The 27,747-nt window shown below is 53.8% G+C and overlaps 2 protein-coding genes and 1 pseudogene across 4 annotated transcripts in view; all 3 read right to left on the bottom strand.

Moving 5' to 3' along the window:
- Window positions 1–21,622, bottom strand: part of BMP1 (bone morphogenetic protein 1) — a 38,294-nt gene extending 16,672 nt beyond the window's left edge. Inside the window, exons 1-9 of one of the 3 annotated variants that reach the window (XM_031442056.2) lie at window positions 21,426–21,622; window positions 14,518–14,631; window positions 11,626–11,790; window positions 11,358–11,475; window positions 10,891–11,069; window positions 10,040–10,145; window positions 8,483–8,607; window positions 7,847–7,962; window positions 1,175–1,277 (exon numbers count right to left, since the gene is read on the bottom strand). In XM_031442056.2, coding sequence (XP_031297916.2) covers window positions 1,175–1,277; window positions 7,847–7,962; window positions 8,483–8,607; window positions 10,040–10,145; window positions 10,891–11,069; window positions 11,358–11,475; window positions 11,626–11,790; window positions 14,518–14,631; window positions 21,426–21,582 — 1,183 coding nt within the window. In that variant the 5' untranslated portion in view covers window positions 21,583–21,622. Of the gene's footprint in view, window positions 1–1,174; window positions 1,278–7,846; window positions 7,963–8,482; window positions 8,608–10,039; window positions 10,146–10,890; window positions 11,107–11,357; window positions 11,476–11,625; window positions 11,791–14,517; window positions 14,632–21,425 lie in introns of those variants that run through there. The other 2 variants (XM_064482464.1, XM_064482463.1) reach the window with 2 other exon arrangements.
- An 860-nt stretch (window positions 21,623–22,482) lies between these two features.
- On the bottom strand, window positions 22,483–25,132 carry SFTPC (surfactant protein C). Its single transcript, XM_010996116.2, has 6 exons — window positions 25,021–25,132; window positions 24,146–24,304; window positions 23,718–23,840; window positions 23,358–23,468; window positions 22,875–23,022; window positions 22,483–22,680 (listed from the first exon to the last, which is right to left on the bottom strand). Exons 1-5 carry the CDS (start codon window positions 25,060–25,062, stop codon window positions 22,885–22,887), a joined length of 573 nt encoding a protein of 190 aa, XP_010994418.1. The 5' UTR covers window positions 25,063–25,132; the 3' UTR covers window positions 22,483–22,680; window positions 22,875–22,884.
- Window positions 25,133–25,799: 667 nt separating this feature from the next.
- On the bottom strand, window positions 25,800–26,539 carry LOC105103084 (large ribosomal subunit protein uL22-like; annotated as a pseudogene).
- Between the last annotated feature and the right edge of the window lie 1,208 nt (window positions 26,540–27,747).

Raw genomic sequence — 27,747 nt, 5'->3', positions numbered from 1 at the left:
ATTACAAAATGTTTTCATTTGCTCAAATGCAGGGGATGCCACGGGACCCCAAATAAATCCCAGAATCCAGGGACAGGGTCAGAAAATGTCCCCTTTGAAACAAAACCCGACAAGAATCCACGTAAGTGGGTAAGGCTGGCCATCGGTAGAATTCTTTGTAATAAAGAATTGACTGGGGATGATTTGTGTGTTCCTAATAAGATGCGTGTTTCCCAACTTTCAGCAACGGACGGAGGGTGCTGCCCTAGGAATGTAAGTTATGAAAAAGAAACTGCAATCTTGGAAACGCTGACACTTCTGCAGCAGGAAGTGTCGTAGACAGCAGCTTTGAGTGACTAATAGGAAAAATTCCAATATCAGAAACTGGCGGGAGAAAAGAGATGGTTAGCAAGGATCTGTAGCCTGCTTCAGGCTCAGACTATGGGACAAAAGTTCTTTGTTTTTTTTTTTTTTTTTTTGGTGGGGGGTAGGTAATTAGGTTTATTTATTTTTTTAATGGAGTTACAGGGGACTGAACCCAGGACCTTGTGCATGCTAGGCACGAACTCTACCACTGAGCTATACCTTAACACCCCACCTCCCTTGACAAAAGTTCTAATGCTAATGAGTGGTCCTGGGCCACTTAGGATCATGTCTAGATTGGAGAAGAATTTAGCCCCTCAGGCCTGATGAACACCTCTCTTTGCTCTAACTCTATGTCCATTACAGCATCTTCTGTCTTGTGGTTCTGACCTCCCCCTCCATCTATCCCCCAACCAGACAAAGCATCCTGTGCAAACAAGTTTGGGCCACTGTGCCAGGTATGTAGCTCCCGGTCAGATCTTGCAGACAGAAAACAGAGCCCCTGAAACTGCCACGATGAGGAAAAGAGCCTGGAACCGTGGGGATGAGCCTGTTCAACTCCCTCTGTATACTCCCCAACCGGTACACTGAGAGCCCCCTTCCAAGGGAGGCCTGGAAGCCCGCACCGAGGACCCTGCAGTCCTGATCGGGAAAAGGACTTGCCCAAAGTCACACACTCAGTGATGGAGCCGGCAGCACTGACTACACCGGGAAGCCTGGTGTTCGTGCCAGGGTGCCGCCCGTGGCCAAGTGCAGGATGAAGGGAGTGTGATGTGAGTAGTTCTAAGAAGGAATCAGCTGTTGGAGGAGGCACAGGTGGGCTAGCCGTTACCTCGGAGGGGCGCTTTCCTCCAGAAGCCGTCTCGGACCTCCACGTAGTCGTACCAGCACAGACGGCTGCGATACAGGTCCATGGATGTGAAGTTCAGAATGATCTGGGGTAATGGGGGAGGAAGAAGGTTATGCTGTTGCCCATACCCCTCCGGCCTTGCCCACCAGCCCTATGACTGCTGCCTGCCTTGCAAGGTGGTTTGCCACGGATAATAAATAGTTAAGGGTTCCAAAAAGGAGCTCCTGGCCCAGATATGGCACCCCCCGCCGCCGCCGCCCCAGCCATCTGCCAGTTCTAGCCAGCATTCTTCCCAGATATCCTGAGCCAGGCCTCACTTAAAATGCACAGCCTCGATGAATGTTTGCGACCCCAGGGTCTCGTTTTACTGATCTCCTTGGTAAAGGGCCGTTGCTTAGGGTTAAACAAACCCAGCTCTCCCCATGGTCAACTTAAATAATATAAATTACAGCATCTGTAGAGGAGAGAGGTCTCCTTGGTGATAGGAAGGGCCCAGGGCAGCATGTGGGTCCTGGGGGGTCTGAATGGGAACGAAGGGTCCAGAGAGGAAAGGCAGAGGGAGGCAGGGCTGAGTCACCCATCATCACATATTTACTGAATGCTGATCCTGGGCAGGGTCGTGCTAACTGCTGAAGGGAGTACCAGGTCTGGATGCCTCCCGTGAATGATTTTAAGATATGTCCCTGTCAAGGGGCTTAGGAACTAGAAGAATAAGACGTAAGTATGAAAAGACTCCAATCACACAGGCCTAGGTTTGACTCTCACCTCTGCATTTCCTGCTGTGAGTCCCTGGGTAAATCACACAACCTCTCTGAACCTCAGCTATCTGGTGCATAAAATAAGGAAAGAGCATGTCACCCTGACACTGCACTCCATACGTACAGGTAGTGCCCTAAGCACTTCCCGTGCATGAACTCATTTTAGCCCCCAAACCCATCAAACGCTCACCCAATCTGGGAGGAACGTTTGACACCTTGCAAAGTACCAGTCTCCCCAGCTGGTGGGCATATTAGCAGGTAGAGGAGCAGACGTGCTAGGAGGGCAGCTGCTTCCTGAGTAGTTTCCAGAGTGAGCCCTGAAGCCCAGCAAGCAGGGACTCCAGACAACGGCCCCCCGCCTGCAAGCGGCGTGCAGCGGACACACGATGGCCCACCTGTTAGGTGCTAGCTGGGTGCCCTGCTGGAGTAGAAAGGGGCAAAGAGGGTCTGTCTCCCCCCTGGCTCACTGCAGAGCTAGAGGCCAACAGAGTGGAGGTCAGAATGAAAAGGACCCCACAGCGGGTGCTGGCGGTTGTGGTCTGCAGCCTGGGTCAATGCTGTGACTGGTCAAGGAAGAGCTTCTGGCTCACGGCCGCTCTCTGACACCGACCCTGTCAGAATGCTTGGTGATTTCAATAACCACCCACACGATCCTTCCCATTTCCTGGCTTCTCCGTTCCCTGACCTCTCCCACCCTCCCCCTGCCCCTTCTTGGCCACCCATCATGCCCTGGACCTTGTTATCATCCATCATCTTAAGTCCAAGGACCACGCTCTCCATCCACATGCCCCAGTCTTTCCCCGCTCACCCTCTCTGTACACAGAGCTCAACAGTCCTTTCCAATTCTCTACAACCTTCAAGCTACCAAGCCCGCGAATTTCCACTGCCTGCCACCACCATGTACTCACATCTCTCCTGACCTAGCTTGGAACTCACGGTCCACTCTTCATCTTTTCTTCTGATTCATACATGAGTTTAAATGTGTTTATAGTTGGGGGGTGGGTGCTTTCATTAACTGTAGCACCCTCAGCTGTAAGCAAGTGAGAGCACGTTTTGAAAAGTATGCTACGTTACTCTTGATGATTATTAATCAGGGAAGGAGGAGGAAGGGCGTTATTATTATCATAAAAATACAAGTCCTGGCATTTTGCAAAACTGAAGTTGAAAATCTATTCTAGCTCTTAAAGCCCGTGTCTTATTACACAATGTTTCATCTTTTTAGAAAATGACCAACTATGATCACAGAGGAAGTTTAATTCACTATGGGATCCTCAGTGTATGTCACGTAATAGTTGCTTACCAAATATCTCCTGAATAGAATTTTGCTTTTAGGAATTCATTCTACAGCTACACTTGCCCAAGTTGTATAAAGATGTAAGTTTCAGGGTATCTATTCTGGTAATCATGAAAGCTTGGAAAAACCGAGCATCCACCAAGAGACCTGCAGGGAATGATTAAATAATTAAATTAAGGGAAATCAAGATGATGGGATAAGTAGCTACAAAAATGACTAAGGGAGATCTATATGTGCTGACATGGAATGATGACCATAATTTATTGCTGTGAAAGGCAAGTTACAGAAGACCACACACATACACACACACGTGCATGCACGCATGCACACGCATACCTAGAAGGGTCTGGAGAGACCTAGCAAGCGTTACCAATGCTCAGGCTCCTCTGAGGAGTGGGATTTGGAAGACAACCAGGGGGAGAGCATTCCCTTTTTACCTTACGCATTTCCATATTGCTCAGAATTTTTACAACATGCATATGCTATCTTTCTATCTAACAAACAACAAAAATATCTTTTAAAGAGTGGCTGGATGGAGGAAGGAAAGCAGAGTGCTGAGAGAGGGCTCCCTTGTTCCTAAACTTGCACCCTTAACCCCCCTTAACTCCATGTAGCCTCCCTAGGCCTGCCAATCAATTCTGCTCAGCAGCTGTGCTCAAAACAGCAGCAACTTTCCCTTCCTCCTGGAAAACAACCCTGGCTCTGTCCAGAGAGGATGAATCCAGGCCCCTTGAAGAAGAAACCACGCCCACAGGGTCCACCCGAGACCTCCCAACGGGCAAGAGGAAGCAGAGGTCGCCTCACGCGGGAGGAAGAGACCTGTGCTGGCGGTCAGGGCATCCTACAGGGAGGCCCAGCCGTGGCTATACTGAGACCGGAGGTGTCTAATTAAGAGTTGTAACAACTTCTGTCGTGTGGAAGCAGCTGTGCTCTGGTGGCAGCGGCACTGCCCTTTGCCAAGGAAAACCCGGCCAGTTACGCCTCTTCCTGGCTGGTGACTCCCGCCCGTGGCTTGACTTTATGCCTGTGTTTTTGTCTGAAAAATGACCTTAACGACACCACTCGGGAAGTCGGGGGTCAATGAGATACGGGGTGTGGGGTCCCCAGGTGCGGCCTGTGTGGGAAGTATTCCATGCTTGTTGGGTGCTCTCAGGGAGGAGGTGGGAGAAGAAGTTGAGCCTCGGGGACCCACTATCTGGCTTCAGTCTGCATGATCTTAGGCTCATCATTTAACTCCTCTGGGCCTCCTCTTCCTTGTTTGTAAGATGGTGTTAGTACCTGCCTGATGGGACTTAGGGGAATTAAATTAATGCATGTAAAGTCGATAACATTGTCTGTCACTGGTGTCACACATACATGTCACTCATCCATACAACGGTGTCCGCCACTCATAAATGTTAATTTCATTCCTGGAGTTGAGTTTGCTCAGATGGTTTGATATTTGGTTCACATGATGGTCCAGACCAGAACCCAGGAGGCAGATGGGGCTGACCCGGGGAAGCTGACCAGCAGTTAACTCATTTACTAGATTGGGACCATAGCATGATAATAGCAGCTAACATTGCTCGAATCCCCACTATGTTCTAGGCAGGGCTCTGAGCGCTTTATGTACATTCACTTGTTTAATCCTCGTATCAACCCCACGAGGGAGGTACTATCACCAGGCCCATTTCACAGGTGGGTAAACAAAGGCACAGACAGAGTAAGCAGCTTCCCCAGGATCATACACCTCGGGAAGAGCACGGCTGGGAGCCACTCAGGCACTCTGGCTCTTAAACTTACGCCCTTAATCTCTGTTCCATGTGGCCCTCCTGGGCCTACCAATAATTTTGCCCAACAGCTGTGCCAAGGAGTGTCAACTTCCTCTCCATCCTCAAAGCCCCACGCCCTACAGAAGAAGGAATCAGGAGAGGGCCAAGCCCAGGCCTTGCAGAGGAGGGCGGGGAGGAGTCACCTCTGCCCAGCCTGGGGATGGGAGGTGGGGGTCAGGGAGGGCATTATAGAGGAAGCAGAATTTGGGTTGGACCTTGAAGAACAGGCAGATTATCAGAAGGCAGGGATGGGAATGAGAGTGGGACACTGCCAAATCCAAAAAACATGTTGAAGTTCTTATCTTCTTGGCTCCCCTGCAACATATGACTATGGTCTCCTAAAACCACTTCCCTGCTCATAAAGGAGTTGCCTTCATTGTTTGGGAAACATTGCAAATCCTCTTCAGGGCAGTTGCTAAGTACATGCGGTGTAAGGGCTTGGGGATCCTCAAAGAGGCCCTCCAAAGTGGCTGTTTCTCCTGTTTGACATCCCTCTGACTTGCATCATTGTGTAAGATAAGAGTGATGCATCACTTGCATTTCTGGCAATAAGCTGAGAACCGGAAGGCAAGTGAAAAACAATCTCTCAGCAGCCAAAAGAGATGTCAAAGTCCATCTGTTAACACGGGTGGATTTAAGGTTTACTGTTGAGAGAGTAGACTTTGGAGTCAGATAGTCCTCGAATTGAAGGCTGGCTCCACCGCTAGTCCCTCCGTAAACCTGGGCAGATCTGCTCACGCCCTTGGAGCATGAATTCCCTCTTCTCTCCAGCAGGGATAACAGTGCCTACGTCACAAAACTGTTATGAGGAATAATGAGATCATGCCTGTAAGATGCCTGATACTTTGGCACAAAATTGTTCAGTAACAAAGAGTGGCCGTTCCAATTTTATGACGCCATCCTCTTCTGACTCCCCAGGCTTTCAATGTTCCCTGTCCCCCAGGGTTCCATCTTTGGTTCAGTTACAGCTCTGTGATTTCATCCAGGACCGTGGGTGGGTTTTACTTTTTGGATTTCAACAACCACGCATTGGTCATACTCCTGCCAACGGAACAGGAAAGAAAGTGATGCTCTACCCTACTCTGTGCTCCTCGGGGCCAGGGACTGTCTCATGCACCTGTCCATCCCCAGGGCCGGGCCAGTGCCTGGGGCTTTAGAATACACAGAGTACTGAAATCGCAGACTTTTGAATCGTAATCCAGGTTCTACGAGATCTTGCGCAAGTCACTTAATTTTTCCAAGTTTGTTTTCTCACATGCAAAACGAGGCTAACAGTATAGCTCCCAGCCTATAATGTTGTGCTAACTAAGAGACATAACACATGAGGAATTTAACACACGCCTGGCCAGTCAAATGCCCGATAATCATTAGTTGTTGTTATTACTATTATTATCTGCAGTGTGATTTCCAAAGGCTGGAAACCCTCAGCAGAGGAGTGAAGGAATCCAGGGCAAGGTCACCACAAGACTGCAGAAAGGACTGCAGTTTTTAACTTAGATTCAGAACAAGAAGAACAAGGAAGGGGTGTGTTCACTTTTGAGGGAAGACGGTAGAAAGATAACCGGGATCACTCCACTCTCAGCAAAAGTCTGTTGTAAATGAGGATGAACTTCAAGGTACAAAAAAATAAAATGAGCGGAGTTGGGAAAGGACGCGGAAGCCCAAGAATATAGGAGAGGCAGTGAGTGCCTCTTTAAACTGGCTTTTGTCTCTAGGCTCAGAGATGACATCAGAGGACATTCAAATAACTTGCAGATGGGATCAGTGTCTGTAATCTTGAGAACTCGGAACAAAATCTTCCCCAGTTTTCAAAAGGGGCGTGTGTGTGCGCGTGCCTGTGCGTGTGTTGGGGGGGGTTTGGAGTGAATTCTGAGAACAGCAAACCACTGAGTTGAATGTCAATCCCCAATTAAACAGATGGTCTGTGACCATTTAGAAAAGAAACATTTGATTACTAGAAGGCAGTTTGGGTTCACTTGCAACAAGGCATGTCAGACGAATCTCACTTCCTGTTTAAAATGAGTTTTACCAACTGATGTAACAGTGGATTTGTATCCGTAAGGAAATCCAGGCACATATTCTGCATTTATTAACCACTTCCTGTGCCAGGGATATAAAGATGACAAAGGCCTGGTCTCCAAGGCAGCTCACATTCTGGTCAATAAGGTGGTGACCTGTGGCTGGCTGGTAATGACATTCAGTGTAGTCATAGCTGGTGGCATATCTCCACCCAAAGCCTGCGGATGACTGGGTCAACGTCAGTTCGGAGGGAGATCTTGGATCCGCTTTGAATCATGTCCTGTTCAATGTTTTGATCAAAGGCCAAGTTCAGAAGACCCAGAAGACATGCTTATCAAATGAGCTCATGACAGAGTGAGGATGGCTACCTGTTGGATGGTGGAATTCTGATTCAAAGTGATCTTGAGAGCTGTTGGAATGAGCAATGTGACCAGTAATAAAATCTAACCCAGCTCAAGGTTGCACTAGGACATTCAGTAACACGTTCCTATCAAGGGAAATAAAGCCTTAAAGCTGACTCTTCCGAGCAATAAAAATACGAAGGACATGGAAGGTCCAGAGGTGGGTGAGAGGTCCAGACTCCGCGTGGAAAGCCTGGGAATTGATCTGGGAAGTGTCTAGAAAATGCCTGGCATGTAGTAATTGCTATCCACGAGTTAGCCTTCATATGTAAAAGCTCCTCATCATCCTATAGGGTGAGTGGGTTTACGTTCCCCAGGTAGGTTCACTCACAGCCACGTGGACTAAGCCCTCCGAGGGGATGCTCAGTTACCTTCTCCCCAGGTGTGACTGAGATGCGCCATACACAGTGCATGTGGGCAGAGTAGCCGTTGGGGTACTCGGGGGAGGAGAAGTTGCCCGTGCTGTCTTGGAGGGTCTCTCCGCAGGCTGTCAAGGAAAGGAAATGACTGGGTTGCTGGCTGCAGGCACCCAACCCCCTTGCCCAAACTTTTGGCTTCCCCGCCCTGAGTCCTGGCATCTTTAGAGGGCAGGAGGATGGCTGAGGAGAGAAGGGAGTCTGTCCCTTTAAGATCCACCCTCTTCTCCTCTCCATTCTACCTGGTGCTGCAGGATGCCCTGTTGTCAAGGCTACATGGGTTCCAGAGTTGAGGTCAAGCTCCTTGAGGGGAGGGAGGATGTGGGGGGGCTCACTCCCTGAGAACTGCTCTGTGCTCCTCGTTTTCTGCTCCTACTGCCCCTCACTCTCACAGACCCTCAGAAGGTCTCGGCGTCTCCCCACCTGATCAGAGCCCCAGTTTGGGTCTGTAACTTGAACAGTGCCCCTCCCAGGGTGCCCCTCCCCTGACATCAGGCAGCCTTGGCCTTTGCTAAGTCTCACAGCTTCAACCTTCTTGGCCCCTGGGCCCTGCCCTCCACCCAGCCCTGGCCCGTCCCTCCCAGCCCTGACCTGGACACTTGTAGAGCTTGCGAGCCTGGGCAATGTCCCCCTTGCTGAGCCGGGTCCTCTGGCCGATGGGAGGCTTCACCCCGTTCACCTCGTACTTGGGAACAATGGTGTCCAGGAAGATGCCCCTGAGGAGAAGAAGCCCAGCCTGGGTGAGAGTCTGATGGGAGGAGGGCGGCTCGCCTGTGTGCGCCCAAGGTCACGACCCACCGGAGCCCAGACATTTCTCAGCAGGGTCAGGGACGGGTGGAGACATCTCACCCTGTCATTACACTGCCCACTGACTAGCAGCCACCCTGCTCCGTGGCAGCCACACCACAGGGCCTGGGGGAGTCCCAGGAACACTTTGGGAGGTCGGGGACATGGACCCAGGTGGCCCTGGGAACCCACTGGTGCTCTGGCTCAGTCTGGCCCAACTCCCAGCCCCAGAGAGCTGTGGACCCCTAGCCATTCACGCCTCCAGCCCCGCCTGGCCCTGCTTCTACGGCCTCCGGTGCTGATTCAGCCCCGACTACGCTTTTCCCAGGACTACCCAGGGCCAAAGCTTTGCCCGGCTGGCACAGGCTGCTCCTGATGGCACCAGGGGCAAGGCCAAAGGGCAGGTTCCACTGTGGCCAGACCAGACCCTGGGGACAGCTCCACCAGCTCCTGATCCATCAGTGTCTCCTGTCCCTCCGAGTTCCCCATGAGGCTACAGCCTGGATGTTTCCATCTGGGAGGAGCAGAATGAAGGGGAAGCAGGCACCTCCCCAGGGCCCCTGACTCACACCCAGCTGGGTGGACCTCAGCAGGGGGTGGGGTGGGATGTGGTGGGAAATGTACAGGGGGTGGTCTGTGGGGGTGGGGTGGGATGACCTCACCACCCTTCCTTGGTCTCGGTTTCCTCAGGTCTGGAGGCAGGAAGAGTGGGTCTAGAAGGAGCAACTGAAGAGAGGGGGAGGGCCAGTGTCTGGGAGAGCAGAGAGAGAGGATGAGGACAGAGCCAGGCATGGGAAAGGCCAGGGGAGCCTGAGGAGGAGGAGGGGCCATTTCCCACACTCTTCTAGGGAGAAGCTGGGATAGGGAAGGCTGGGCCATCACCTCTGGGGGTTCTGGCTGTGATTCTGGGAATCTCAGCCCAGGATAAGAGCAGGTGTATATGAGCTTGTGGGCTGGGGTGGGGGGGCTGGTCCAGGGCAGGAGCCAGACTTTGTGCAGATCAGCCAATTACAAAAGGGCAGACCCATTAGAAGAATGTGGCCCCTCTGGCTGACGTTTGAGGGAAAAGCACAGCTCCTTCAGGCTGACACACTTCTGGACCCACCGCACACCATGTGGCTGCAGAGCAGCTGGATTTCAGCCTCTGGGGCCAGATGTGCACAGTCCTAGGCAAAGGCCCTAGGCTCCCTGAGTCCCAGCCCTGCTATGGAGCCACTGAGGAAGAGGACAGCAGGGCAGACAGCAGCCACGGGTCCTCTGCTTGGGGGCCACAGCCACCCAGAGGCCTGCTCTGGTCCTCGCCGACTAGTCCAGCACAGCAGACTAGTGCAAAGCGGGAGACCTGCAGGGCCCATCTCTCACCTGGAGAACGTGTTCCGGGCATAGTGCATGATACTGTCAAAATCATAGGTCTCCCCCAAGGACTCCACCTCCTGGACCTCCATCTTCAGGAAGTTATACTCCTGCCCTGCAAGACCAGGAAAAGAGTGTGCGGGGTGGTGGGAGGGGGCAGACTGTGCAGGAGCCAGTGCTGCCTTTCCGAGGTGGGGAACAGGGTCCTTCCAGCACTTGAGAGGTGCCCCCCTGCCTGAGGGTCCGGGCAGCAGCGAAGGGAAGCCTGGGGGAGGAGTGGGTCTCTGGAAGTCTGTCCAGCAGAAGGGCAGGTGGGGATGAGGGCCTGCTGGAGGGAAGGCTCAAGGCAGGATGGGAAGGAGGCTCCCATTTCTAGAACCATGGAGAGATGAAAGCAGTGAAGAACGGAGGAGGCCTGGGGAGAGAGGGGGGAAGTAGGAAGGGAGGGAAGAAAGAGCAGAGCAAGGAGAAAGGAGATAGAAAACCCCCTTAGAGAACCGAAAAGGCAAAGAGCGGTGGGTAAAACTGAAGAGAGGCTGAGGTGGCGTGGGGGGTGGGCTGACCCCTCCCCAAGCCCCACCCCACAGGCCAGGGGGGTTCTGGCTGCTCCAGATGCCAGGACCTGGAGCTGTCCCGGTCCCCCAACTGACAACTGATTCGCAGTCCCTGAGCTGCTACTGGCCCGGAGGAGATGCCTCAGGGGTGGGGTCTGGACCCTGGGTAGGGGTGTTACTACCCAGCTGGTTGGGACAAAATGCTGAGTTGACCAAAGGTGACGGCTTGAGGGAGCAGCTCCCACCCTGACCAGGGGCCCTGGAGGGGGAGCTGCACAGCGAGCCCAGGCAGGTGGAGATGTATACCTGGCTGGATGTTCTCACGGACGATGGAGACATGGCGGTCTCGGTCGGGCCGTGTGTGCTCATGCCAGAAGCCGATGACATGACCCAGCTCATGGACCACGATGCCGAACTTGTCACAGTTCTTGCCGATGGAGATGGCCTGGGGGCCCCCACCGCGGCGGCCCACGTAGGAGCAGCACCTGGAGGGCGGGGCCAGCTCAGGGGGGCGGTCCCGAGCTGGGGGAGTGCATCCACTCAGGGGCCGGGCGTGGCTGCCAGGGGGGCCAGGGAGCAAGGGGTGGGAGAGGGACCCGAGCGCTGGATGCTGGGGTCTGAGCCACATCTGGAGCAGCTCCTGGGGAGATGCCCCATGGCAGGAGGGGACAGATGACATAGGGCTGTGCCCAGATGGGACAGCTGCCGTGCCCAGGACGGAACATGGGTTGGGGCGATGGCCGAGGGTGCAGCACCCAGGGGCCCCTGCTCACCCGCAGGGTCGATAGGTGAATACGATATAGCTGTCCTCATCAGTGCGCTCCAGGAAGGTGACACAGGTGTGCTTCTCCCAGTGCCTCATGGCCTGCCGGAAGACTGCCCTCTGGCTGCCTGCCAGGACAAAGGAGGCCAGGCTGTCACAGTGTCCAGGTGGGCCCACCTCCACCCACAGCTAAAGGTCAGCCACTCGGCAGACAGGCAGAAGTTACCACGCATGCATGAGGACAGGCTGCTCCCTGAGGCCCCTGACATTGTGCTCACCAGTGAAGTTTCCCCCAATGACAAAGGGGATGACCCCATCGGGCCACACCCGCTCTGGTCTGGATGTTGCTGCCCGCCGGCTCCGGGACCTGCCTCTCCGTCTCCCGTGGCTTTTCCTCTGAAGCTGCCCACTAGTGCTCTGGCAGCTGAGTGTGGAAGAGTTTCCTGAAATTGAAGGAGGAAGGCACTGGTAAGCGAGGGAACGAAGGGCCGGACAGGGGAAACGAGTTACAACCAATGCGCATGATTTCGGGATTTTGCCCACTCAATAAAACTTGTTTCTAACCCCAAATCAATACCTTCAGCTCTTTCAGGGTCACTTGCTGCCATGCACAGAGCAGTGAAAAATGTGAGTCACCCAACGTGTGTGATCCCAGCTGAGCTTGGACAAGGCGACAGGCTGCCTTCTTGTTTCAGCTCATGCTGTAAATGTGTCTTTTTCACGATCTATTTAGTGCCGCTTTTTTTTTGCATTTTTGTGCTTTTTGTTGGTGATTTCACTGTTGAAAATGATTTTCCCCTCACCCTGCTGCAGTGCTGAAGTGTTGTCTAGTGTTCCTACCTGCAAGAGGGCTGGGATGGACCCTATGGAGACGACACCTGTTAGATAAGCTTCGTTCAGGCACAAGTTACGGTGCTGTTGGCCATAAATTCAATGCTAACAAATCATAATACATTAAATAAGGTGTCTTTAAACAGAAACACACACAGGACAGGGTTACGTATTGATGAGTTGATGAAACGTTGTGACCAGAGGCTTGCAGGAACCTAACCTCGCATTTCTCCTAGGAGCAATGGTTCAGAATTGGCTAATTCAGTGTTGGCAGTGACTTTATGGAATAACTATAAGGTTATTCTGTAACTCTACTCATAGCCACCACAGACAGTGAGAATTGACAGTAAGTGAAAAAGAACTGCGGTGTACTCATTTCCCCAGCTTTGCAGGGGACCCGAGACTAGGAAACATTCCCTTCTCAGCTAATAAAGCTTCATACTTGTGGAGCATACAGAACTTGATGTTTTCCTTATGTATTCCCAAACGCACGTCCTCAGTTAACACAGTAGCTCTCTGGGTGGACTGGGTGAGTGTCACTATGTTTGACAGACGAGGAAACCAAGCCAAAAGATTGGCTCAAAGTCACATGGGGGGTTAGTGGCAGTCACAGATGATCCAACATCTCTATTCTGCTTTCCCCTTGTCCCATGTCTGCTAGTCACCACCAAGGTCAAATAAGCCTTGCTAGTTACCAGGTCACCAGGTCACCCTCTAATGCCAGCTGCTCTCTGGGGTAGTTTGACCTTTACTCCATGGGCTGCCCATGCCAGCATCCTCCCTCATGCTGGACAGGACAACTGTCTGGTCCCATCAGCATGTGTCCCAGGTGAGAATCCCCCCAACTTTGGCAATGGGAGAGCTACCTGTGGGCAGGACCACGTTTCAGAGCAGTGAGAAGGCTGGACAGAACTGGGCCAGCCCAGGCCCTAATTCCTCCCATTCCCTCACCCATTCTCAAGTGCCAGGCCAGGCTGTGAGGTGCTTGGACCCATCGCTGACCTTGAAGAGCTTTGAGTCCAGCTGGGGAGATAGACATAAACAATTGCAATGTGGTTTGACGATGGAGATGCTAATGGCGTAAGCCCAGAGTAAAGACAGAACAGCAAACAGAGGCACCGTCATGACTGGGAGATGACCAGGGAAGATCTCACATGAGAATCTCTTGAGATGGGCCTTGAAGGATGTGTAGAAGCTTGCAAAGTGCGAGCAGAAGGGGAAGCCAGGAGGGATGGTAGTGTTGAGTGAAGAGCCTTGGATTTGGAGTGAGAAGGCTGGATTCCTGTCCCAGGTCTGCCACTGACTAGCTTTATGATTTTGAGCAAGTCGCATTACCTCTGTGCATCTTAGCTTCTGTATAGGCAGTCCCTGACTTCTCATAGTTCGACTGCAGATTTTGGGGGGGGGGGTGGAGGAGGTAATTAGGTAGGTAGGTAGGTTTGTTTGTTTGTTTGTTTGTTTGTTTACCTATCTACGTGTTTATTTATTCAGAAGAGGTACTGGGGAATGAACCCAGGACTTTGTGCATGCTAAGCACACACTCTACCACTGAGCTATACCCTCTCCCCTCAACTGCCAATTTTTCCAACTTTATGATGGTATTAAAGTGATACACACTCAGTAGAAACCGCACGTTGAGTTTTGATCTTTTTGAGCTAGTGAGACGCAGTATGACCCTCTCTCAAGATGCTGGGCTGAGGTAGACAGTGGCAGCTTCCGGTCAGCCAGGCCATCACCGGGGTGAACAACTGGTACACTTACAACCATTGTGTACCCAGATGACTATTCTGTTTTTCACTTTCAGTACAGTATTTAATAAGTTGCATGAGAGATTCATCATTTTATTATAAAATAGGCTTTCTGTTAGGTGATTTTGCCCTAGAGTGGACTAATGTGAGTGCTCTGAGCACCTTTAAGGTAGGTTAGGCTGAGCTATGATGTTCAGTAGGTTAGGTATATCAGATGCATTTTTGACTTAAGATATTTTCAACTTACAATAGGTTTATCAGGTAATCAACCCCATCATAAGCTGAGGAAGAGCTGTATCAGTAAAGCAGGAGTTGTCCTGACCTATCTTTGAAGGTGGCTGGGGACAGTCAAGTTAGATAATGCTTTTGAAAGTACTTTGTAAACTGCATGCAAAAAGAATGTGCAGCTCCCAGGTACTTCTACACTTACTATTGCTCAGGGGAAGGGATAAAGGTATCCCAAGGGAAGACAGGCTCTTATGCTGGGTTCAAGCTCGTGGCCTCTGTCCTGGGAAGGCCTGGCTGGGAACAGGGAGGTTCCTTGTCCCTCCGATTCTGGGACAGAGGAGGGCCGGCCTGTACTGAATGTACCTGCAGCTTTGACGGAAGACCTGGGGGTTGCACACTGTCTGAGATCCGCAGCCTGGCGCACCTGGAAAGCCCTCAAGTCCTCCTCGTCCAGGGCGATGTCCCCAAGGAAGGCAGCTGGAGAGAGACAGTGGGGCGAGTTAGTCCCCCTACCCAGCACTGACAGCGCGACCCCGTGGGCACAGCATCTGGCCCCTACAGCAACTGACAAAGGAGAAGGGCAGTGGCGGACTTTGAGGCTCTCTGGGGAGACTCATGCTCATTTTTCAGGTGGAATCCCAGCAAAGCTGATGCCTAGCCCCCACTAGACTGTTAGGTCCTCAAAGACGCGGTCATGGCCTTTACTCCCACATTCCTTAGCAAACGTTTAGTAAGCATCTTACTGCGGGCCAGGTGCTACTCCAGGAATTAGCAAGAAAGGATAGGTCCTTGCTTCCAGGAAGCTGACCTTCAGCGATACACAGTTAAATGTGGAGGTCTCGAGAATTCCAGGAAGGGATGGGTGCTACCAGGAAAATAAAAGGGGGTGAGAGCATAGGGTGTCTACTTTGTGGGTCCATAGCCTTGGCATGGTGCTGAGCGTGTGACGTGCACTCAACAAATGCCATTTCAATTACATGGAGGAGAGGATCTGAATACAAACGGGAGCAGATTGGAGTGTTAGGGAAGCCAGGACACCTAAAGGGCTTGGAGGAAGATGCTTAACAGTCCTCATAGGATTCCTATTCTGAGTCTCAGGGTCTCCGCTCTAGAGGAAAAAGGGCCTGAGAGAAAACAGGCCGCCTAATAGGCCATTTTGACTTCTGGGGGGAGAAGTTTCTGGAGAGATGGGCTAAATAGTCTATCTGTTTTTTGAGAAATGGAGGAGGCCATAGAGCTGAGCGCTTTGGAAGGAGCTCAGATGCCCGCTTCATGCTGGGCTGCGGTGAGGGAGGTGGGAGGCTGAGCGGGGATTGGAGATGGAGCAGAGATCAGCCTCCCCGCAGCTCCACCCATGGCGACATCTGCTTCTCATCCCGAGTGCTGCACAGGCCTGGAGGGCAGCGTTACACAAATTGTTTTAACCTTGGGGCCTTGCACACAGGTTTCCCCTCCCCAGATGGCCCACCGGGTGGACACACAAACACACACACACACCTACTCATCACACACAGAATCGGACACATGGGTCACTGTTCCTGCAGACACACGGTGACATCCACACCCATGCCATCAAGCACGGAGCTCTGCAAAGTCCCAGCGACACCCCTGCACACACAAGCAGCACCCAAGCCGGAAGCCTCTTAGTAACATTTGTTCAAGTGAAGTTAACACGTCGATATTCTTCGGGCTGACAAACACACACTCCTCGCCAGATGTGACCTGGAGCGGGCTGGGCAGAATGTGGGAGTGACTTTAGCAGTTATCTAGGCCAACTTTCCATTTTACAGATGCGGAAAGTGAGGCCCAGAAGGGCAAGGATTTGACTGAGACCACGCGGCTAGTCACTACAGAGGCTGGATTTATGACTCAGGCCTCCTGATTCCCAGTCCAGTGCTCAACGCACTCGTTCATCAGCTGGTAAAACCCGTATTGAATATACACATACACAAAAATAGATTTGCACTCAGGTACACACATTCACAAAAAAATACACACCCCATCCCAGACAGTCCCCAAAAACACATGTGCAGGAGCTCCAACACACACAAACCCACTGCAGGTTCTAAACCCATTCAGTCGGCAACAGCAGCAGTAATGACACCTTAAGTAAATGTCTGCTGAAATTAACATGGTGCTTTCCAGTTGACAAAGTGCTTTCATATTAATGAATTCATGAACCCTGACCCACCAGGGACATGCCCATTAAGCGACATTCCAACCATGCACTTGCCTAGGAGTGCCCCATTACAAACTCTTTGAGAGACAACCTAGTGACTAGATTCAAGCCCACCTCCCTGACTTGAGAGATCAGAACACTTGGATGTGAGATGGGAAATGACTTGGCCAAGGTAACCAGCTGGTAAGTGGCCCAGAATTTCTTCCTCTACACGGGAAAGATTCTCTTACTGAAAACATCACCCGTGGTGGCCTTGGCTCAGCAGCTGATGGGACAGCAATACAGGGTGCTTCTTAGCTGACACGCAAGGGTGGCCTTAGTAAGGATATGGGATGAGAGGTACCCCCAGCGGGGGTGGTGGTGGGTCCCATGTGCCAATGTCCACACAGGCACTCATGTGCCACCTGAATGTTCCCACATTTCTGTTCACCTTGTACCTTCACACTGACAATGCACTCCAAGTTCACGCAGCCACACCCGCAGGCATCACTGTGTTCATATGTGGCTGGACGTTTATTTAGACTCATCTTTGGACAGAGCAGCAAAGAGCAAGGTCTTTGGAGTCAGGTAGACCTGTCTTTGAATCCCAGCTTACCTACTTCTGGCTGAAAAGGCATATAAACTTCTAAACCTCAATTTTCTCGTCCTTAAAAAAAGAGCTAATAAAAGACTGTCTCCTAGGATTACTGTGGGAAATAAGGCATGTAAATAAAGCATCTAGAACAGAGCCTGGAGCATAGTTAGCACCTACTAAATGGCCACTGTTAATATTATCCCAATAATAACCTGTAATCTCAAGTTCAGCTCTCTACTTCCAAGGGCGTTCTGTTTCACCCACCCTGGCCTCCGGGCCGAGTGAAGCCTCCAAGTGCTCAGATGCAGAGCCTCAGATTCCAAGCACAGAGGCCACAGAACTGTGCTGGCCTGCAGGACCAGGGCAGCGTGGAGGGCAGGGCCAGTGGAAGGCGGGACAGGCCCTGGGCTAGCCACGGAGCTCACTGCGGTGGGGATGTCATGACTGAAGAATGCGTGGGAACGGATTGGGGGTGAGGAGAAACAGGGTGGGCAGGAGAGCCCTCTGGCCAGGAGCTGGGCCTGAAGGTCCTGTCCATTTGGGATTCCCTCCCGGAAAGCTAGGGAATCTGGATGCTGGAGAGTCCAGGATGCCCCTCCTTACCCGGAAGGAAGCCCAGGGTCAGGGTCAGGGTCAGGATAGTAGTTATTTTCAATGCAGGATCAAAAGTGTTTGTTTTGTTTTCTGACTATAAACCAGCCAGAAATACTCATGGCTGCTCCATAGCCAAGCTCCCCAAGCAGGAGAGAAAAAGAATGAGCTGCACCCCATGTACCCATTTTTCAGGTCAGTCTCTTGACTCCAGAGTCTCCTCCCCTTTTGGGAGGAGGGAGAGGAACCTGGATGACGGGATGGAACCCCGACACCATATGTACCAGGGACATGCATTTCCCATCACATAGCTACAAGCCTCTCGCTGCGGGGGGACACACTTAAGCTCCTGGAGGTTTTTGCGTGTAGTCACAGGTACACATGTATGCCCTGGTGCACACTTGCTGGCACTCAGGTGTACCCACACGCACAGCTGAACAGACTCGCCCACAAAGCAGGAGCGTACCCACAAATGTGCAAGAGCACACCCTTGACTGCTTCCCTGCGAAAGCCCTAGTGTTTTCAAACACGAAGAACTGCAAGGGCGCACCCCATTTCACAGGCCACACCCCCGAAGGAGAAGGGCGCCTTTGGAAGCGGAGAGGGGAGAAAAAGAGAGAGGGAGAGAGAAATCAGCTGATGCCCCTGGATAGCCTTAGGATAGTCCTTAGTGGCCTGAGAAGTGATGCATTCCGCTCCCTCCCCCAATACCTCGTCCCCAAATCTCTGGAGAAACTAGAATCTTTGAGAGTTCCTTCTTCCGGGGGAGTCTCATTGGTCCCCCTCCCTCTGGAGCCCAGGAAGATTGGGAGACTTTTCCCCCTCCCTTGGGGCACCTAAAAGAGAAGGTGAGTCAGGGAGCAGGGTAGAGGTGGGTGGGTGACTCATTCAGAGTGTCTGGAGGGGGAGTGTGGTCTGGCAAGAGAAGGAATTACTTCTCAACTTCCAGAGCCTACAACCTACTCCTCTGAGGCCCCCTGAAGCCCAAACCTGGGCTCCAAAGCCCCTGGGATGAGGATGCTGACAAGGGCTGGTGAGCTACGGGCCCACTTCACCTCCTAAAAGCGGGCCTCTGAGCTGCTACCTGAGGCTGAAGTGAGGTCCTCACTGGCTCAGGAACAGTCTCTGTGAGCTTCTCTGCTGATGGGAGCACCTGTGTCCCAATTCCCATCGCCAAGGTCTCTCCCAGAGCCCTGAAGGTCACTATCAAGTCACCTGGGGCAGCCAAATGGAGTGGGGAATCTTGGGGAAGCATCCTCTTGGTGGTCTGGCATCCCCCATGTACAAGAAATCAGGGCTGACTTGCAATCTCCCTCGGGGGGGGGGGCTTGGTGGAACCAGCTCAGAGCCCACACAGGCCAGCTTGGCTTCCTGCCCATTGTTCTGCTCTTGCCCAGAAGATCTGAACCTCTGGGCGTCAAGGGTCTCCATTCTGTCCTTACTGCAACAGTAACCATAACTCTCGACAGTGACACCAAGAGGTGACCTCAAATGAAGAAGCCTGGCTCTCCTGAGAGATCACAGGTGAGCCAGGGTGTAATGGGGCTTTCATCCTTGGTCCTCTAGAGCCTGGGGACCTAAGGCCTGAGGGTGTCAGTGTGGGGTCTTACGGAGTCAGGACAGAGGGAGGCAGGGCTGTACCAGTCACACCCAGCAGAGAGGCCTGGTCTGACCTTGGCCTTGACAGGCTCTTGGGCCCTCTTCGCTACCCCCAGGCCTGGCCCAGCTCCCCACGAGCCTCGCTCACCCTCCTGGAGAACTTTCTCCAGAGTCTGTATTTGAAGTTCCAACTCAGCTAGCCCCACCCTAGCATGAAATCTGAAACTAGGGAATAGAGCCCTCAGCCTCCTGCTGCTCCAAAAATTGAAAATCGCTCCAATTTCCAACTAGCAGTGAAATACATAGATTGGCTTCCGACCTATCCTTTAAGGCCTTGCCCCAGCCTTCCTCCTGCACGAAGTCCTCCCAAGCCTGCTGTGATCGCTGCTTCTCTGCCACCACCACCACTAGGGCTGCAGAGGGCAGACAGGCTCCTTGAGACTTAAGGGAGCCTTCCCTCCAAGGTGGCACATAACATACCTTGGTTTGTGCAGTTGGCTACATCCGCATACGTTTTGTGCCCTTTCTGGACTGAGGGCAGGGAGAAGAACTTACAATTCTCCGTATCTCCCCAAACACCAAGCCCAGGGCCTGGCATCTCTAGGCACTCAGTAAATATAGATCAAGTGAATGAAGGACAGGGTCAGGGAGATACTCCCTTTTCCTGAAAACCTAGCCTATTCCCTCAAAAAAGAAAAAAAAAAATGAAGCGCGTGAGGCACAGAAAACGGGGTAGGCCACCAACATTTATTTAGTGCTTATTGAGTGTTAAGCTCTAATACGCATTTTATTTATGTTCTCACAACTCAATCCCTACCACCAACTCTACAGGGAAACGTATTAGCAGTTCCATTTTACAGGTGAGAAAAGCAATGTTCAGATACAGTAATTAACATTCCCAAGATGCTACGGCTAATGAGTGGTGGGTCCAGGATTGAGAGCTAGGACCGTCTCCCTCCAAAGCCCACGCTCTGTCCACTCAGGCTCATGTCCACCCCAAGCCCATGAGAAAGATGGCAGCTAACGTCCGGTTTCCTCACAACCCAGCAGGGGTGGAGGAGGAAGGGCTGGGGGGATTGGCTTCTCCTCCTCCCACTGGAAAGTCCCCCACTGCTGCAGTTTGCTGTGATCTAGCCACCCAAAGAGGGGTTCCTGGGTCAGGACCAGAGCAACCTGCCCCCAACCCCCTGTGCCCCCAACTCCAGGCACTGTGCCACTGTCCCTGGCTCTGGCTATTTGGAGACAGTCTGAAGTCAGAGGCAAGAACTTGAAGAAAGGTTCTGATATCTTATGCCCTGTGTGTTCTCATGTCCCAGGCAGCCAGTTCAGGGTCATCCAATCAGGCAAACGGCTGGAGTGCATGACCATCTGGTCACTCTAGGGGCAGGACCGCTCTGGGCCCAGTAGGAATGAAGGGGTTACACAGGGTCTTCAAGGACAAAGAACACACACACATATACACCCAGGGCCCTGACCTGGGCTAATTGGCCTCCAGGGTCTGTGGATGGAGAGAGCTGATACAGAGTATCTGAGTGCCCCTAGTTCTCCCTTTCCACCACATCTTGGCCTCGGTAGGGGCCTCTTCTAGCACACAAGGGCAGAAGTAAATCCCCCTCCTAGGCTGGCTTCTCTGACTTTGACAGCTGTCTCCGTGGTCTCAGAAAGCTGCTGCTGCTGGTGAGGAACATGCATCCCCAGGGAGCATGATCTCAGAGGATCCCTTGAAAAACTTTCTTCTTCCACTTGGGCTGGGTGGGGGCCTCAGCAGACCTGCTCTTTGGAGAGGTAGGCCTCCCTGAACCCAGCCAGACAGATGTGCAGACTCAGGGAAGCCCAGACAGAAAGGCTGGAAAACACCAGTGTGCTGGAGCCCAGGATGGGGGAGAAGGGAAAAGTGTGAGCGCACACACGCACACGCGCGCACACACACACACACACACACACACACACACACACACACACACACACGAGTTTGGCCCAAAAAGTTTCCAGTAGGAGGAAAAGCCTCCTTGGCCGCAGGTTTCGACCGGGACCGGGACCGGGACCGAGGAGGAATTCTCTGGGAAAGACCATAGGCAGTCACAGCAGCTCCCACTAACAGCGGCAAAACTTCAGTTCCTATAATTCCTCCAAACTTCCACTCCCTCTCTTCCTCTTTCTTTTGTTCCCCACTGCATTGCCAACCAGGCAGCTCCCGGCTTCCCACACCGGACTGTCCTCCCCCAACCCCGAACTCTCGGCAGCCCGCGCCTCCCTCCCGGCCGGGCCCGCCCGCCCGCGCCGGGCCCTGGCGCCCCGGGGCCGGCCGGCGGGGTAGGGGGCGCCTACCCGCCTTGCAGGGGTCTTTGTAATTGAGGGGCTCCGCGTCGTCCTCCTCCCCCAGGTCATAGGTGTAGTCGGCCAAATCGAGCGGCCGGCCCGGGCGCGCGAGCAGCAGCAGCAGCCAGAGCAGCAGCGGCAGCGGCGGGCGGGCCACGCCGGGCATGCTGGCGGGCGCGGCGGGCGCGGCGGCGGGCGCGGTGGCGGTGGCGGCGGCGGCGGCGGCGGCAGCGGCGGCGGCGGCGGGTCGCGCCCGGACGCGGGAGCGGGCGAGAGGGGAAGCGGAGGACTGGCGGCGAGGGGAGGGCGCTCCCGGCCGCCCGCTCTCCCCCCGCGCTCTCCCTACCTCTCCCCCTTCCCTCTCCGCGCCCTCCCTCCTTCCTGTCTCCCGCCCCCTCTCCGGCCCGGCTTCTCCGCTCTCCCTTCCCTTCTTTCCGTCTCTTTCCTTCTCTCCCTCCCTCCCTCTCCCCCTCGTTAGGGAAATGAGCTCGCTGGAGGGCGGGTTTTCGCCGGGAGCTCGGCCCCCCTCGGGGCCGGGACCGTGCTCGGCCGGGCCGGGACGCGCGCCAGCCGGAGGCGGGGAGGGCGCGGAGCCGGCCGGCCGGGAGGGGGCTCCGGCGGCGCGGGGCGCGCGACGGCGGGGCCGGGGAGGGGGGCGCCGGGCCCCGGGGGTTCCCGCCCGAGCCCCATCCCGGGCCGCGGGGCACGCCGTCGGGTCGATCGCGCCGCCTCCGCCTCGCTCGACCCCTTGGTCTCGGACCGCGTCTCGCAGACCCGCCTGCGTCTCCCTGTCCCCCTTTCTCGGACCCTCGCTCTCTCCCGCCTCTGTCCCTGTCCCTCTAGTTCTGTCCTGTCTCTCGCCGGCTCTGTCTCGCTGCCTCCCTCGGGAGACGCCACTGGAGGGCGCCTAAAGCCCGTGGATTGCTCCCCAGTCCCTCGCCCCCATCACCCTGGGACGGGGGAGAACAGGAAATAACCGCTTTGCGCCCTCAAGGCCCTACCCTACCCCTAGCTGGCCCCCACCAGGAGGACGACTGAGGGGAGGATAAAGGAGGTACACCCCTCGTTTTTCAGTCAGGCTGCTTTATTCTCTAGTGGTAGGAGCCCCCTGCCCCCTAGGCGCTGCTTCTCTGCCCACCTCTCCCCACAGCTCCCATTTCTCCAGGGCCAGTCCCAGTGGTGTCCGCAGGAGCGGCTTCCTGCCTGTCTCCGAAAGACCCATTGCTCTTGGATCTTTGCTGTCCCCTTGGGGCTTCCTGAGGCTCTGTGAAGCAAAGGAACACTGTTTATGTGAGAGAGAAGGACTGGGGGGCTGTCTGTGAACCTTCCCTCCCCTGAGCACTGGAGGTGACCCAGCCTCAGTGGATCCCCCAGTGCCTGGTCAGGTGACACAGCAAGATGGCCCAAACCGTTCTGGGCCAGTGCTGCTCCAGTGCCCTGGAGGTCATGCCTGCTCACCTGATAGGTGCTAGATGTAGTAGAGGGGCACCTCGCCACACAGGGTGCTCACAGTGCTGCCCAGGAAGGCCAGGTCCCTGGAGGATGCCAAGCCAGCATCATGACTCTCCTCCTGGCCCACCTTGGAGGTAGGCACTGAGGGCTTGGCCTGGAAAGAACACCTTATTGGAGCCTGGGAACTGAGTTTGTCTCACCTTGTTGTGGGACCTCAGGTATGCTAGGCAATCTCTCTGAGTAAAGGGGCTACGTTGGAGTCAGAAGCCCCCAGGGGGTGTATGGGCGCAGCTGAAGCCAGTGGCTTGGCTGTGGGGTAGGGTTGGGGAACAGGTGGGGACAGTTTGGTGCAGGGAGTCTAGGGAGGGCATTCACCTGGCAGTCCAGAAGGCGCAGCGCTTTACAGGTAACAAAGAGCCATCATCTCAAATGCTCCTCCCAGCAGCCCTAGAAGGGTGACAGCCCACTCCTTCTTACCCACACACCCACCTGAAAGTTCTGCAATTTTCTGGTGAGAGCCTCCAGACTTGGGATGCTCTGCGGAGCCATCTTCATGATGTAGCAGCAGGTTCCCGGGGCCGGCTTGTAGGCAATCAGGAGCTAGGCACGGGAACCCCAGAGCAGGTTCAGGAAGGTGCAGCCTAGCTCACTCCCAAACCCTGGTCCTTGGCCATCTCCCTCTAGGCTGGGCCCTGGAGAGAGTCATACTGCAATGTGGGGCTCAGGCACCCCCAGGGGAGGCAAAAGCACTGAGGGGTGGGGAGAGATGGATGTGTCTGTGTGGCACAGCTGGGTGAGTCTTGCCATTGGTCCCTCAGCCCTAGGATCACGCGGTCCAGGCATACCCACCCGCTGGTAGTCATACACCACGATGCCAGTGGGGCCAATGGAGAAGGTGGCAGTGGTTCCCGCACGCTCACTCAGGGCCAGACGTTGTTGCGCTTCCGGCCCAGCGATGCTCATCTCTAGGACCTGGGGGAGGGCATAGTGCTACCTGGCATTCCTCTTTCCGCACTCATCCCTTTGGTGCATGCCCACTCTCAGTCCTCTTTATTCAAATGCAATTCTTTCTTCCCTGGGAGCTCAGAGAGGCTGAGTAGAACCAAGTGCTGGAGGGAACGGGCTGTCCCACCATGGGGCTGGGGCCTGCGGCAAAAGCCCGGCCAGGTTTGACACCCTGATCCCCCCTCTGTCGTTCCACGAGGTGCCCCTTGCCTCCTCCCTTCATTCTCCTTGGGCAGTTTGCTATCTGTCCACCCTCTCCCAGGCCCGCTCACCATCTCGGTATGTTTCTGGCTCATGTGAAGACCCATGAGCAGGGCGCCTACAATCACCACGACAACAAGGACCACCACCACGACCACGATGAGAAGGCGTTTGATGTTCACAGGACAGCAGGGGATGCGGAGTCGGCCCCGAGGGACTGCTGAGTAGTCCTGACATGGTGGGGCAGGCAGAGAGACAGATGTGAGGTCATGAAGATGCCCCCTCTTCTCCCTGCATAACTTGGACACCTTCCGACACTCTCCCGGGGCTGAACAACCAATGCTACGGGCATGCAGAGGAGGGCTGAGAAGATCAGAGAAGGCTTCCTGGAGGAGGGGGCCTGGATTCCAACAAACTCATAGATGCATAGAAGTGAGCTCTAGCTTGGATAGACCCCAGAGAGCCTATTTCACTAGTCTCATCTCCTGCTGTTTCCTCCAGACCCCTGGTGCCCCAACCATGCCCAGTTCCTCTCTGCCCCCACACTGGCCCCAAATCCATGCATTCTGACCCTTCTTCCTGCAATGCATTCTTCCTTCTCAACCTGGTGAGCTCCTACTTGTTCTTCTGGAGCCAGCTCAGATGTTTATTTTCTCTGTGAATCTTCCTGTGACCTTCCAGGTAGTGGCTCCCTCCCCAGCGGTCTCTACAGGCCTTTCCTCTGACCTCTGTGGTGGCTCACAGCCTCGAATATGGGAATGATTGGCTGCTGACTCTGTCTCTCCTAGGGTCTCTGTCTTAGTGGTTGGTGTCCCTTTGCTAATGTAACCCAGTCCTAGGTTTGTTGAGTGAATTAATTTGGATAAGGAAACAGACCCAGAGAGATTGGAGAGGGCAGGATCCACCACACACACACACATACACTGCCACACTCAGGCACACTCACCGGCGGGCTCTCCATCAAGACCTCTTTGCTCCCCACATCCATCTTGTAGAAGACACCTTCCCCTCCTCATCTACAAGTGGGACTAGGGTCTTATATGTACCAGGATGGAGAGGGGACAGAGGTGAAAAACCCAGCGCCTGTCTGCCAGCCAAGCCCTTAACTTTGAAGCTTGTTTGTTCCTGACCCTCCAGAGCCAAGGACCCGATAACTTGACACGTGAGAGTCCTCTTGGACCCGTTGAAAGCAAAGCTGGATGAGCTGCGCAAACTGGCCCTTGGGCAATCTGCACCTCTCACCGTGGGTATCTTCCTGGCATGCCCACCTTCCTTGCTGGCACCTGCCCCTGCAGCCCTGTGGCTTTCCCTGTTCTTCTGCCAGGCTTAACCTCAGGCAGTCAAGGATCTGACCCACTCGGAAGTCCACATTTCCAACAGAATTTCCCCCAAGCAGAGAGTTGAGCTCCAGGAAGGCGAGTGAGGAGGCTGTGCCTGTGGAGCAGAGGGGCACTGCTAAAGGCACGGGGTGCTTTGGCATCAGTGTGAGGTTCACAAGGGGTCCGTAAAGTCTCTGGGAGCATCAGATTTTCACTTCAAGTACTTTACCTGCCTCACCTCCTCCCACACATCTCGTACCTAACCTCAGACATGCCCCCAGTCATTCTTTCCCAAATTCTGATAACTGTCCCCTCCGGTTATAAATTCTTCCTAACAGGCAGTTTTTCATTCTTTGCTATAGGTTTGTTTATAAGCTGAAGGCTTTTCTTCCCCCTGCTTTGACTTTTATTTGCATTTATTATACGCTGAATTTATTTCCAGACCATACGTTTTTTGTTTCTTCTGTTTCTTCTGGGACGTCTTTCTCTTCTGTGCAACTTCGGCTTTAGGAACAATCTGCTCGTTTTTCAGTGAGGATCATCTCAATGTGGCAGGGGAAGTCGTGTAGGGGTTAACCCGACCACAAGCTCTGTCAGGTTCTGTGCTGCATCTTGGGGACCTGTTCACCTGCATGTGCTTGATGGTCAGAGAATCTACATCTAAACCCTTCAGTTCAGCATGACTCTGCGTTTTTTAAAGTTGTTTTTTTAATCTTTTTTTTTTTTTTTCAAATGGAAATCCTGGGGATTGAACCCAGGACCTCCTGCCTGTTATGCAGGCGCTCGACCACTGAGATAATACCCGCCCCCATTCTCTGCATTATTAAGCATGTGCAGCAAAAATTCAGCACTCTTTTTGGGCCACCCCACTGTTTGGACTGGGTACACCTACCAGCCCACGATTGTAATGACAGAACAGCACACATTGCTTCTATAAAGTGACATTCTTCAGATACTTGGTGGCTTTTCTGATATGCAGACCCTTGATGGCCTGGGCAGTTTCACAAATGTTCTTAAAGTGAACATGAAGATTTGAGCTTCTTGATTTGGAGTTTTCGGCATCAAGTGACCAGCAAACCATTTCCAGAGATCACGCTGAAGGCTTTTGATGGCAGCTCCATGCCTGACACTTCTTCCTTCCTCCCAACAGCCTTGCACAGGACTGGGTGGCGTGACTGATGGGGTCCCAGTCTCCTCGTCCTTGAATCAGCCCACCTGATCAGTGCTGCCCCTCACCCAACCCCTCTACATTCTTCTTTGTATAGCCTCTGATCCTACATTTGCCCTGAGAATGCTACTCACCCAGATGTGAACCACTTTCTGGACCTTTCTCTTCTCCCCTCTTCCTCCTTCCTGCCTCCTTCCCCAAAGCCATCTCTGTTGCTTTGTTGTAGTAAACCACACCCACTAATGGCTGCATCCTTCCTCCTGAGCTCCCTCCACTGGCTGGGCCAGGTGGTCCCCACAGCACCTCCACCTCTAAACTTGCATGCATGTGTAAGTCAGGGCCCCTCACCAAGCTCCTCTCTTGGCTTCACCCTGTCCTCCCTGTCCTTGAACTCCAACAATTCACCCCAATTCCTGTCCCTTGCTGGGGCTCCCCCACACCTTGGCCCTGCCCTTCAGTCACGAGCTTGCCCCTACCTCTCCAGCTCTGGCAGGTCCCCCTGTCCCCACAAGGACCCCCCTCTCCAGCTGGAGAACCTTCAGCCTCCAGGTTGCACAACAGCATGGCATCTGAGCTGAGAGCCCCTGAGAAGCCCGGGGAAGGAGAGAGGGATGGAAGTGTTTGCTCCCAGCACCCACCCCCAAGTGTTTGCATCCTCACCCCCAACTGCTGCTTTAAATATTTGCCTAAGCCTCTAGCAGCAAGTGTCCTAGGAGGCGTGAAAGAGGGGAAGGGGGATCCAGGAAGAAGAGGGGAAGAAACATCCTCCTCTTAACTGTGTGCAGCTTCAGCTGTGTGCAGGTGCCAGATGCGGAAGGCAGCCCGCCTGCAGTGTCCACCCCTGCCTGTCCCCCGGGGCCCCCACTCCCGCCCCTGGTTGTCCTGGCAACACTGGGATTGATTGGCTGACTCACACATACTGGACCTGAGCCAGGTGGGCAGTGGGCCAGCGGGAGAACCAAGGAGAATGGCAAGCATCTTGGGGGGCCCTGTGGGCATCTGGGAGGGGGTGGTACATAGTCCAGCTGTGGAGCTCGTTCTGAGCAGGCGCTGTGCCTAGGGCTTGCCACCATCACTGGCTGCTAGGAAAGGGGTCTTTTTCTTGGAAAGAGGCCTCTGCTCCCTTGGGTTGTCAGTCTCCCCTGTAGGCTGTCCTTAGGCTGTAGTTCTTACAACTTTGTTTTTT

Source organism: Camelus dromedarius, chromosome 36, assembly GCF_036321535.1.
Source record: "Camelus dromedarius isolate mCamDro1 chromosome 36, mCamDro1.pat, whole genome shotgun sequence".
Lineage (NCBI taxonomy): Eukaryota > Metazoa > Chordata > Mammalia > Artiodactyla > Camelidae > Camelus > Camelus dromedarius.
Note: the sequence above shows the minus strand (reverse complement) of the source record. Positions and strands in the feature narration are given on the sequence as shown.